Raw genomic sequence first — 10535 nt, forward strand, 5'->3', positions numbered from 1 at the left:
AAACTGCTTGTATTATATTAAGGAAAAATGATATGTTTAAAAATTGTGCAACCCTCTTCAAAGGAAGCATTGTGAGGAGATGGTAGCGTATAGTGATATCTCAGTTTGATAGGATTTTAAATAGAGTAACTCTGGCACACAAAATAAAAAGCTCTAAAGAGCACAGTTGTTTTTTTTTTTTTTGTGGGGAGGAGAATGCTGGGGAAAAGATAAGTCTCTTGGAAGCAGTGCCATAACTGATGACATTTTTGAACGGTAGCATTCAGTAGCCCTGTGCTGCCAGCAGAAGAGCTTGTTTGCCTCAAGTCAGTAGTTCTAGGAAACAAATAAAATGGTGGCACAAACGTCGGGGGTGTGGGGAGCAGGGATTGAGACGTTTGTTGTTGTGGAAAATATAAGCACAGCCCTATCAGTATGAAACCACTGAAGAAAACGTGCAAGCCAAGGCTGTAATGCTAGTATATGTAGTATCACGTGTAGATCGGTCTTTTGAGTCTCTCATGGTCTTACCTCCCAAACTGAAGTGTTAAGGAAGGAAATATTTTCTGCATTTCTTTTCTAAAGGCAGCTGCCTTTTAGTGAAGTAAGGATACAGAGACTGAAAACCGGAGGTAGCTGCAACAACAATGCCGCCTTCTACTCCTTCAGCTGCCCCATAACTTGTTGTATGTCTGGGTTCAAATATTGTGATTGTAACCTTTGTATTTGTAAACACAGGATCAATGTTTAACCTTTGATTATTTGCTCCCAGTAAATGAAAAATCAGTACAGTAAAGAGTTTGGTGATACAAGTCCTTAGCACAGAGATTCTGTGGGAGAAGTTGCCAATGTGCTGAGTTCCACCTGACCTCAGGAAGAAGGTGTGTTACCACATGCATCCATCCACACAGAAAGTGGTCAGATGGCCCTCTGTGCTCTGCAGACCTGGAGTCTCTGCCACTACAGCCATGCTATAGGAGGGTGAAGCGATAGAAATCTACAGAACTCAGAAGTTGGAGATTATAATATCAGTCATGCTGAGACATATCACTTTCTCACATGAGTTAGTACTGTTGTGTTTTTGTATTTTTTTTTCCAACTAAAGCACCTAAGCAGCATTCAAGGTGCAACTCAGAATCAGTATCAAAGAACAAGGCATAATATTTATTTATGAAAATGAAAGCTGTAAATTGTAAATGTTAGAGTTCATGTGAAGGTACATATGAAATGAGAATAGGTTTAATTAACTGGTCTAATCAGAGTAGTAACTTAAACTGTAACACATAGCAATTCCATCTCCTGCTGCTCTAAGCTTTGTTATTTATCGTGAGGAAATAAATTAGATTTTCTACCACCAACTACTTTTTAATAATCAAAGCAAAATAATTCATGCAGCTTGCAAGTTATCATAAAAGAATTTGGCAGACATAGGAAAGATGATAAAAGACTTCTTTGTGCAAAACATTTTGTATGTCAATTTAAGAGACCATCTTAAGAGCAAAATTTCATGTTTTCCAACTTGTCAGCAATTTCACTGTTACTATTGATTTTCAAAACCTATGACAAAACTGCTATAATATTTTAGGCAGGAACCAGATCTTTTAGAAACGAAGAATGTCATCTCAAAACAATATATTTTTATTGATAATCTTAGATTTAGGGCATAACAGAAGAGAAATAGGTTCAATTTTTGAACATATATAACTAAGCTACACTTTCAAAATATTATTTTGCACCTTTGCCTTAGGTGTGTCATTATACTGAAACATGGTTGATTTTATTTTATACACATTGCTTGGCTTCCACACAGTAAGAATTCATTCTTTGTGACTATTAAAGTATCTCTTTCATGAAGACAGAGGTGTTGGGATCCCATTACCATATGCCATCTATAGGTAACCAGCAGTACCTTGCAATAACATCATTCTCCTAACGAGTCAGAACAAAACTCATAGTACACAAGTAGATACAGAGTGAAAAAAGTAAGGATCAGTATGTGAAATAGCCCAACACTAAAATTAGGTACTTTCTTATTTTGCGTCACAAGATTCACATAGCCTGGATCCTTTTCCCACTCAGTTTCCTCATAAATGTACTTTGCAATTATTTTCACTTGTCATTTAAATAAGAGACCTCATTCAACTACGTATTAGAAAAGGTAGTAAGTGTACTTCCTGTAATACGCTTTCTTCATTCTAAGTTTCTACAGGATAATCAAAGCCTTGCTTCACCCTCACCTTCAATTATCAAAGGCTGAATGTGTCAGCTTTCTTACCCTCCCACTAATTTAGATACCATTACTCCCTTCACAACACCTGGAACACCTGCCCAGTCTGCACGTTTGACTTCTTTAGAAGTATGAAGTGTATGGGAGGAGCTGATCAACTTGGATTGCTATTTAATAGATGTTTTGCAGTAATGCCTACAGGCATTAATTAAGATCAAGGCACTATACACTGAGACTCACAAAGAAGAATAGTACCTGCCCGAGAGAGTTCATAATTCAGTTTACAGCAAGTTATAACAGGTGAATAAGATAAATTAACTGTAGGGAAAAGAAAGAGAAACAGAACAACTGACTTCTCAGATCAATTTTTAGATGGTGGATCATTTTCATGTACATATTTATAAACACAGATATGCTCAATTTGCTATAGATGTTCATCCCTCTCTAACCTTAATGTTTTAATTATCTCCCTGATGTCAAAAAATTCTTCCTCCAAAGAAACACATAATCTTTTAGATAACCAGTATGCCATACTGCAGAAAATCATTGGTTGTGCGTCATTCCTTTTTCAAGGGCACTGAAATATGTTATTATGTATTGACTTTTTCAAAAAGGCAATACATAAAGGCAGTATTACTCCATTTTATGTTAAAAATTCAAACGTCTCTAATAAAGGTAAGAGCTAGCCCACATTCTCCTTGTGGAATTAATTACAAATTAGATGGTTATTATAACACTGCATGAAAGTGGCTTAAGGTTTCAAAGGCTAAAATATCTGATAGGCTGATATTTTCCACAAAAATAAGTAAACAATTCTATAGGTGGAAATAAAGGTCAAGTTGATCTATTTCAGCTGGTCAGGTTTTATCAATAAATCCACTATTTGTGGTAATATTCCTTAACAAGGTGTTTTTATCTGGTTTCCAGCAACTTCAAATTACTGAACACTCTCCATTAAATAATTAGGGACTAGTTCTAGTGTTGCTTTTCTATCTGTGCTTCATATGCTGTGCAGCTCTTGGTGCTATGTACATGTGCTGCAAAACAGTGACAAATCAGAAGCCTCACAGTTGGCACTGGGGGCAGGAACTTCCCCCTGCTTTTCTGTGGATGTTAAGTCAATTTCCTACAAAAATAGGCCACTTCCTCCAAAGGGTCCTCTGAAGTCGAGGATGTAAATAACCAGAAATGAAAAGAAGTGCAACATCCATCTCAAATCTAAGTACATGAGAATTTTGCTATTTTAAATAGGATTCTAATGGGTGCTTTACCGTGCTAATAACATCAAACCACGTGTCTCTACAGCATGCTGTGTTATTTCTCATGCTATACAATGCCTTGCTATACAATTTTGTTCTTTTATGCATCATAATTGCGATTTAAAAAATAAACTGCAGTGTTTTCAAAGGAGAAATACATAATTGCCAGAACATCCTTAAATGTTCCTCCTTTTCAGCAGCTACACCAAGTAACCTAGGAGCCATGGACACAGTCTCCTGGGGCTCTGACAGAGCTCCCACCCCCTGTAGCACGGCACCACCCCCCACTCAGGTACCCCGCAGCTCCGCGAGGAAAGCCCGGCCTCAACATGGCGGCCGCCCTCAGCGGGGCGGGGCGACAGGTCACGTGGGCAGCGCCGCGAGGCTCCCCGCTGCGGGAAGGCGAGGTGGCGGGGCTGCGCGTGCAGCACGTTGCTAGGCGATGGGGGGCGCGCGGCGCCACGGGAGCGGCCGTTAGCAGCGCGGGGTGACGCAACGGCCGGGCGAGCGGAGGGGAGGGGAGCGGAGTAGCCACCCAACCCAACCCCCGGGGACGCCTTGCGGCTCCCGGGACGAACGTTGCTGCCAGGTTTCCCCCCCGGGCGGCACAGAGTGAGCTGCGGTGTGAGGAGCAAGCCGCGCGCAGTGAGGCGCCACCGAGCCGCTTCTCAACCGCTTAGGGCGGGGCGCCCTCTTGAGTGACAGAAGCCGCAGCCCATGGGCTCACGCAGCTCAGGAGAAGCGGCGAGGCCGCTGCCACCGCCCGCGCACCGTAGGTGGAGGGTACAGAGCGACCGCAAAGCCACCAGCCCTCCACCGCCCTGCTCCTGGGCTGAGGTGCTGAAACGGGGTCCGCGATGAGTGGCCGGCGCAGTCAGCCAATAGGCGAGGCGCAGCGCGCTTTTATCCCCGCCCCCGCCGCACGGAAAGACCAATGAGGGGCGCGAGGCGGGGCGAGCGGGGCTAGGCGCGGGCTGGGCGCAGCTCTGCTGCCAGAGGTTGGGGAGTCGTGGTGTTGGTGGCAGCGGTGGCAGCGGCGGCCCGGAGGTGCGCGGCATGGAGGCGCTGGCGGCTTTAGCCTCGCCGTGCTGAGGGACGGGGCCGAGCGGTAGGCCAGAGGTGCTGCGCTAGGGGTCGGTGGGGCGGCGGCGGCGGTAGTGGCGGCATGCGGCAGGGAATGCGGGTGCCCGCCGCGCTGCAGTGTCGGTAGCGGCCACCGCAGCGTTGCGGGGCTGCAGAGCCCGTAGGGCCGGGCTGGGCGGGGAGCGGTTACGGTCTGGCTGCCCGCGGTTGGGGCGGTGGCGGCGGCAGCCCCGGGCCGGGTCAGGCGGGGGTAACGCTGCGTTTGTCGCCGCAGGATCGGAGCCGAGCGCGGCCGTTGGACCCCGCCCGTGGTAGTGGCAGCGCGCTGTCACCTCGCCGCCCGGCGATGGGGAATGGACTCTCGGACCAGACGCCGATCCTGTCCAGCCTGCCTTCTTTCCAGTGCTTCCATATCGTGATCTTGGGGCTGGACTCCGCTGGGAAGACGACCGTGCTGTACAGGCTGCAGTTCAATGAGTTCGTCAACACCGTCCCCACGAAAGGATTTAATACGGAGAAAATCAAAGTAACGCTGGGCAACTCGAAGACGGTCACGTTCCACTTCTGGGATGTGGGCGGCCAGGAGAAGCTGAGGCCGCTGTGGAAGTCGTACACGAGGTGCACCGATGGCATTGTGTTTGTGGTGGACTCGGTCGACGTCGAGAGAATGGAGGAGGCCAAAACGGAACTTCACAAAATCACGCGGATATCTGAAAATCAAGGAGTGCCTGTCCTTATAGTCGCTAACAAGCAGGACTTGAGAAACTCTCTCTCTCTTTCTGAAATCGAGAAGATGTTAGCGATGAGCGAGCTGAGTTCTTCGACTCCCTGGCATTTGCAGCCAACCTGTGCAATCATCGGAGATGGACTCAAAGAGGGACTGGAAAAACTGTACGATATGATAATTAAGCGAAGGAAAATGTTGAGGCAGCAGAAAAAGAAGAGATGAGTTCTGTTTTGACCTTTCTATTTTAGAGTAGTTATGTGGTCAAAATTTGACATAAGACAGCTTCCAAACCCAGGCCTGCTTGTTTGGATGCCGTTAAGCTTAGTTACGTTAAACAATCAGTTGCACAACCTTGCCTTGTGGAAGGCAGTGCACTCATGGAACTTTTACTTTTTTTTAAATAGTCTCTTCTGAGTTTATGGCTCTGCATTATTTCAGAAGCCCTAATAGATGATGTAATACTATCAGGAAATGGATGGATGGATGGGTGGGTATATGCGACATGGATGTCTAAATAGCCAAATAAGACGAGGGTTTTCTGCTTAGTGTTGTACTCCTATGTTTGAGGGTGCCTCTGCAAGCGATTTGCATTGAAGGTGTTCTGTGTTTTTAAACTTCTAATGCTCGTAAGTGGAGTGTTTAGGTGAACATTATACAGCTTTAAAAAAATGTATGAAGCTAGTAACCCATTATTTCAAGAGGCTGTTTTTTATCTTGTTTGGGGATTTCTATGGAAGCTTGGCTACACGTGTAGGGTATTTTTTTTAATTTGGCACTTTTTGAAATTGACTCACGTTCAGTTCAAATACTTGAACCTTAAGTGCTGTGGATTTTTTCAACTGATAGAAGAGACTTTTCTGACAAGTTAAAAATGTAAACAGCACATTGGAGCATGGAAAAGTGATTTCCCAACATATAGCATGTTTTTCATATGTAAGGTTTTTTATTTTTTTTAGAAGTAGCCATTCATCCTTATATATTAAATCAGGTTCAAGCTAATACTCAAAATTAGTAATTTATTTTTGAACGATGAGTATTATTTCCTCAATCTATCCAATTAAAAGTAAATTAATTGCAGAAAAGGAGCTATAAAGAACAACTGAGGCTGTTGTGGTTCTAGCCATCGCAACGTTTGCTCTGTTGGTGACTTTTTTGGCAATAAAAATAAATCATAATGAAGTAAAGATGAAGTTAAACTTAGCAGAGCACTTCTTGTATCTCCCCAAAATACCCCATTTTATTAAAGTGGTATTGCTATGTCACTTCAACGTATGCTTTTTTTTATCGTGACTCTTATTAAAGTATTTTGTGGTTAGGAATGTAATAATGCTTTATACACTCAAAACATTTGACACTACTGGGAGGGAGGGAGTGGGGGAAGAAGATTTTCAAGATGGGCCTGTGTTCTGCTTTAATTATGCTTTAAGCTGTTCTTGTTTACAGAGTGTGCAAACAGTGTTAACTGGGCAGGATAGTGCTTGACAGAAAAGGGAGGGTAGTTTTTCTTACTGGTACAGAGCTTCAAGTGACTCTTTAGATACTTGGTTAGCAACTAAAAGGGCTAAAACAGAGCCTGGATTTTTAGGACTAACTTTAGTGGTGCTGTAAAAATTCATCAGAATGTTAGATTCTCTTTAAACTTTTGTTGGAAATATTAAATTTAAAAAAAAAAAAAGCAAAATCTATTTCCTCCTCTTACTCAATCAGCAACGTAATACACTTTTTACCTGCTGCCGTGTATCAGGAGGATGACGGCTATGAACCTGAATGTCAATCAATGTAACTTAAATATGTTTTAGGAAAAAAAAAAATCAAATTTTTTAACCAGCAGCTGTTTGTCCAGGAAGTAACCAAAAATGCACTTTAGTGTCTTCAATAAATGAAAGTGACAGCTGTTTTTTTTTCTTTTTTTAATGACATCTTGGTCCTTTTTGAATAAACTGAAGTAGCTTCCAGTGGAGCTTTTGTATGTTGGTTATATATGTACCTGCACTGGTGACATTGTAAGTCACTTACTCAAGTAATGTCTATATTTATAGAAATGTGGATGACTTCTTAAACCTCAATAAACAATTCAAAACAAGTCTACAGAGAAAGTGTCTGACTTGTGCTGCAGCGATATGTTCTCCTCAACCTCTGTGCACATATTGATCCTAGTAATAACAGAACTATTTCTGTTGAAAACCAAAATCTTATAAATGTGGTGAGGGCCAAAATGTCCCAGTGTTATAAACTGTAGGTATCTCATTAACGCCTTTAAATCAGTGGCGTGTCTGCATGCTCATAGAAGAAATATTAATTATGTGTAGTATTGGATAGATTATGTTGGGCATTTATTGTGTATGCACAGGTTGTACTGATTTTTGTATATTCAGGCTCAAATATCTGAAGCTGTAAGCTTTGGGTGAACTTCCTCCACAGATTCTATGGCAGAGTGTACAATGTGGGAAAACTAAAGTTTCTAATTAGTTTTAGGCCTCTAATGAAGTCAAGGCAAGTCTCATTTAGAAGCCTACAAGTCAAAATTTGAGTAGAATGTCCAGACCTGTCTCGCAGTTCTTTTCATGTCACTGATGGCACATCAAAATGTAGGTTCCTCACAGTCAATCTTGAGAAAAAGAGATGCTTGTTCTTTAGGCCTGTGAATCTAGGGTGTAATTGGTGGTATCTGGCTAATGTTTTTCTTCCAATCATGTGCATAGTGCTGTTAGGATAAGGAAGCTGATGTAGCAGGCTGGTTGGTTGGTTTGTTTTTGTACCCAGGAAGCAAACTATAAAATACAAAGTGATTATTCCTTCAAGTGTTCATTAATTTTCTACTGGGAATAAATGAAAAGGGATCCTGCCCCCAAAAAGCCAACTGTATTTTGTTCTGCATGTTGAACGTGCTCATCTCTAACCAGCAACTGTGTCCTTGAACTCCTGTATGTATAACAGCTTCAGTGAATGATTTTAAATACAAAGACATGACTAATCTTTACCCCAGCACTGTTCTTTGGAGGAAGCCATCAGAGAAGGCGGAGAACAGCGTTCTTCGAGTGACTTACTTGTTATTTTGTAGTGTTTAGCGCTGGCTTGGAGTGGGAAACAGCAAGTGGGGGGTGAGTTATGCTGAAGATACACCTCTGTCTGTACTATTTGAACTGTTTGGCTGGGATATTACAGTAACTCCTGAGTAAAGTATTCAAATGTGACTGTAGTGGTACCTCCAAAACTGTGTTCTGCATTACTGTGACAGTTACCAGTCATGAACAAAGCAGTGACTGCAATTGACGCATTACTGGTATGTGTCAGAAAATCTTTGAGAGAACGAGTAGATGTAATTTTGTTACAGTGCTGGAGTTATCCCAAATGCTAAATGTTGCTAAAATATGCTTCAAATTATACTCTTTTCTTCAAGGTACTGGCTACTGTAAATAGCTGAAACTGCTTCTACTTCAAGAAAGATGGGATTGCATTTAGGTTGGTGCAGCACTGTCAGAAACAAGCCATAAGCTCTTGTTATCTTAATGCTGCCATTGTGGAATTACAGAGGTCGTTATGCCATTGCCTCAGCTGTGTATGGATATAAAATCGTTTAAAGTTGGCTGGTCTTCAGGGTCTGGTCTCTGGTTTCTAGTTGCATAGCTGTATATTGACTTCCAGCCCTTTCAACTGAAGTAAGTTGTTGGACTGAATGTGTGCTTACATTTGAAAAATACGGATACTGTTTTTTCCAGCAAGGTGATGGATGAGAAGTTTCCCTCTTTGAATTTTCACCTTTTGTTGAGACACGGTTGATCCTTTCCATGTGGCAAGCAGTGCCCGCAGCCACCCCCTGCTCCATGAGCTGTCTTGGTGAGATGCTCCCTGGTGCAGCCCCTAGTCCTGCAGGGGCTGCCAGCTGTGCTGGGGTGCTCACAGAATAGCGAGCAGCTGGCAGCAGCTGATGAACCCTTCTGGGTCCCAACAGGGCTGTGTGACGGCATCTGCCTGTGTCTTGGGTCGGTTGTTTATGAGAGAGCAAGGCATTAATTAGCGGCTGGCTGAAACTTTGTTGAAGAGAGTGCAATTCGTGGCTTCTAAGGAGGATCTGGATGCTGCATTGGTACTATAAAGAAGGAATTCATAAGGCAGAGCATGAAAAATGTAGGCAGTCTGGATATACTGTATGTAGGTAGCATGCAGGCTTAGTTCATGGAGGCTAATAAGTGTTTGCTCATGATGCTGTGTTCCTTTGGCTTGTTTTGAGAGGGAAATCTAGGAATGGCTGAGTGCTTTTTGGAACGTTGTTGTCACTGTTGTGTGACTCATCTGAGAGGGTCACAGCTCATGGTCATGCTCTGGGAGCCAGCAGCCTCACATTCCCAAGCCAAAGCCACTGCTGTTGCTACAGGAAGGGATGTCTGGGGAGCTGTGGACATGGTCTCATGTGTGTTTAGTCTGGAGGATGAGGAAAGCATTTTGTTAGATTCCTGACTGACCTATGGATGTGAAGGCCTCTCCCTCTTTCAGGATTTTGCAGGCTGTGGTTATTTTTAGGAGCAGTGCAATGTTGCAGAACTGTGTGTGTTCACAAACAGAAGGGAAATATGCAGCCAAACTTCACAGTGGGGTGATTCCTGGGGTTACTACATAGACCCCTACCTAGACCCCTCCTATCTGAGAACAAAATCAAGATGTAGTGCACAGCTGCTAGCTTGCCCTTCTTTGAAGTGTTAGGTGGTCCTCTTAAATCAGCTGTTATGAAGTAGAAGTGCAGTTTCAAAGGCCTAACTTGGAAAAAAGAGCAAAATATCCTGAGCAGCAAACTAGGGACAGGAGCATCCTACCTTGTCAGCTCCTGATTCACTGTGACTGATGTGAGGTATGGCTTGCTCACTGTCCAGATGAGCTGAGTGCACATTTGTTCACTTTTCATACATTGAATTTATTGAAAGGCAAGCCCAACATCTGAGAACCTAGTCAGGGAGGCCAGACTGTGCTTCCAGACTAAGTGCCTGCTTGTAAACAGCTCAGGAAGGTAAGATGCTAATCCCTGAGCTACCAAGATTACCCCTTCTTAGTTCCAGCTATATTTACACAGCTGCTCCTCCAGACTGAAGAGCTGAAGATGACAAAATACTGAATGTTAGGAAAGAAAAGGGAATCCTATCATAGAATGGCTTAAGTTGGAGGGGGCCTTAAAGACTATCTAGTTCCAACACCCATGCCATGGCAGGGTTGCCACTCACTCAGGCTGTCCAGGATCCCATCCTAGGGCAGGCTGGGTACAGTTGGT

At 43.4% G+C, this 10535-nt stretch overlaps 1 protein-coding gene across 3 annotated transcripts; it reads left to right on the forward strand.

Moving 5' to 3' along the window:
• ARL4A (ADP ribosylation factor like GTPase 4A) lies at positions 4371-7358 on the forward strand. 3 transcript variants are annotated; one of them, XM_021388103.1, is made up of 2 exons: positions 4371-4512; positions 4823-7358. In XM_021388103.1, exon 2 carries the CDS (start codon positions 4895-4897, stop codon positions 5495-5497), a length of 603 nt encoding a protein of 200 aa, XP_021243778.1. In that variant the 5' UTR covers positions 4371-4512; positions 4823-4894; the 3' UTR covers positions 5498-7358. The 3 variants fall into 3 exon arrangements, with proteins under 3 accessions (XP_021243778.1, XP_021243775.1, XP_021243776.1); XM_021388100.1 differs by having other exon boundaries at positions 4402-4584; XM_021388101.1 differs by having other exon boundaries at positions 4403-4573.

Source organism: Numida meleagris, chromosome 2 (genome assembly GCF_002078875.1).
Source record: "Numida meleagris isolate 19003 breed g44 Domestic line chromosome 2, NumMel1.0, whole genome shotgun sequence".
Lineage (NCBI taxonomy): Eukaryota > Metazoa > Chordata > Aves > Galliformes > Numididae > Numida > Numida meleagris.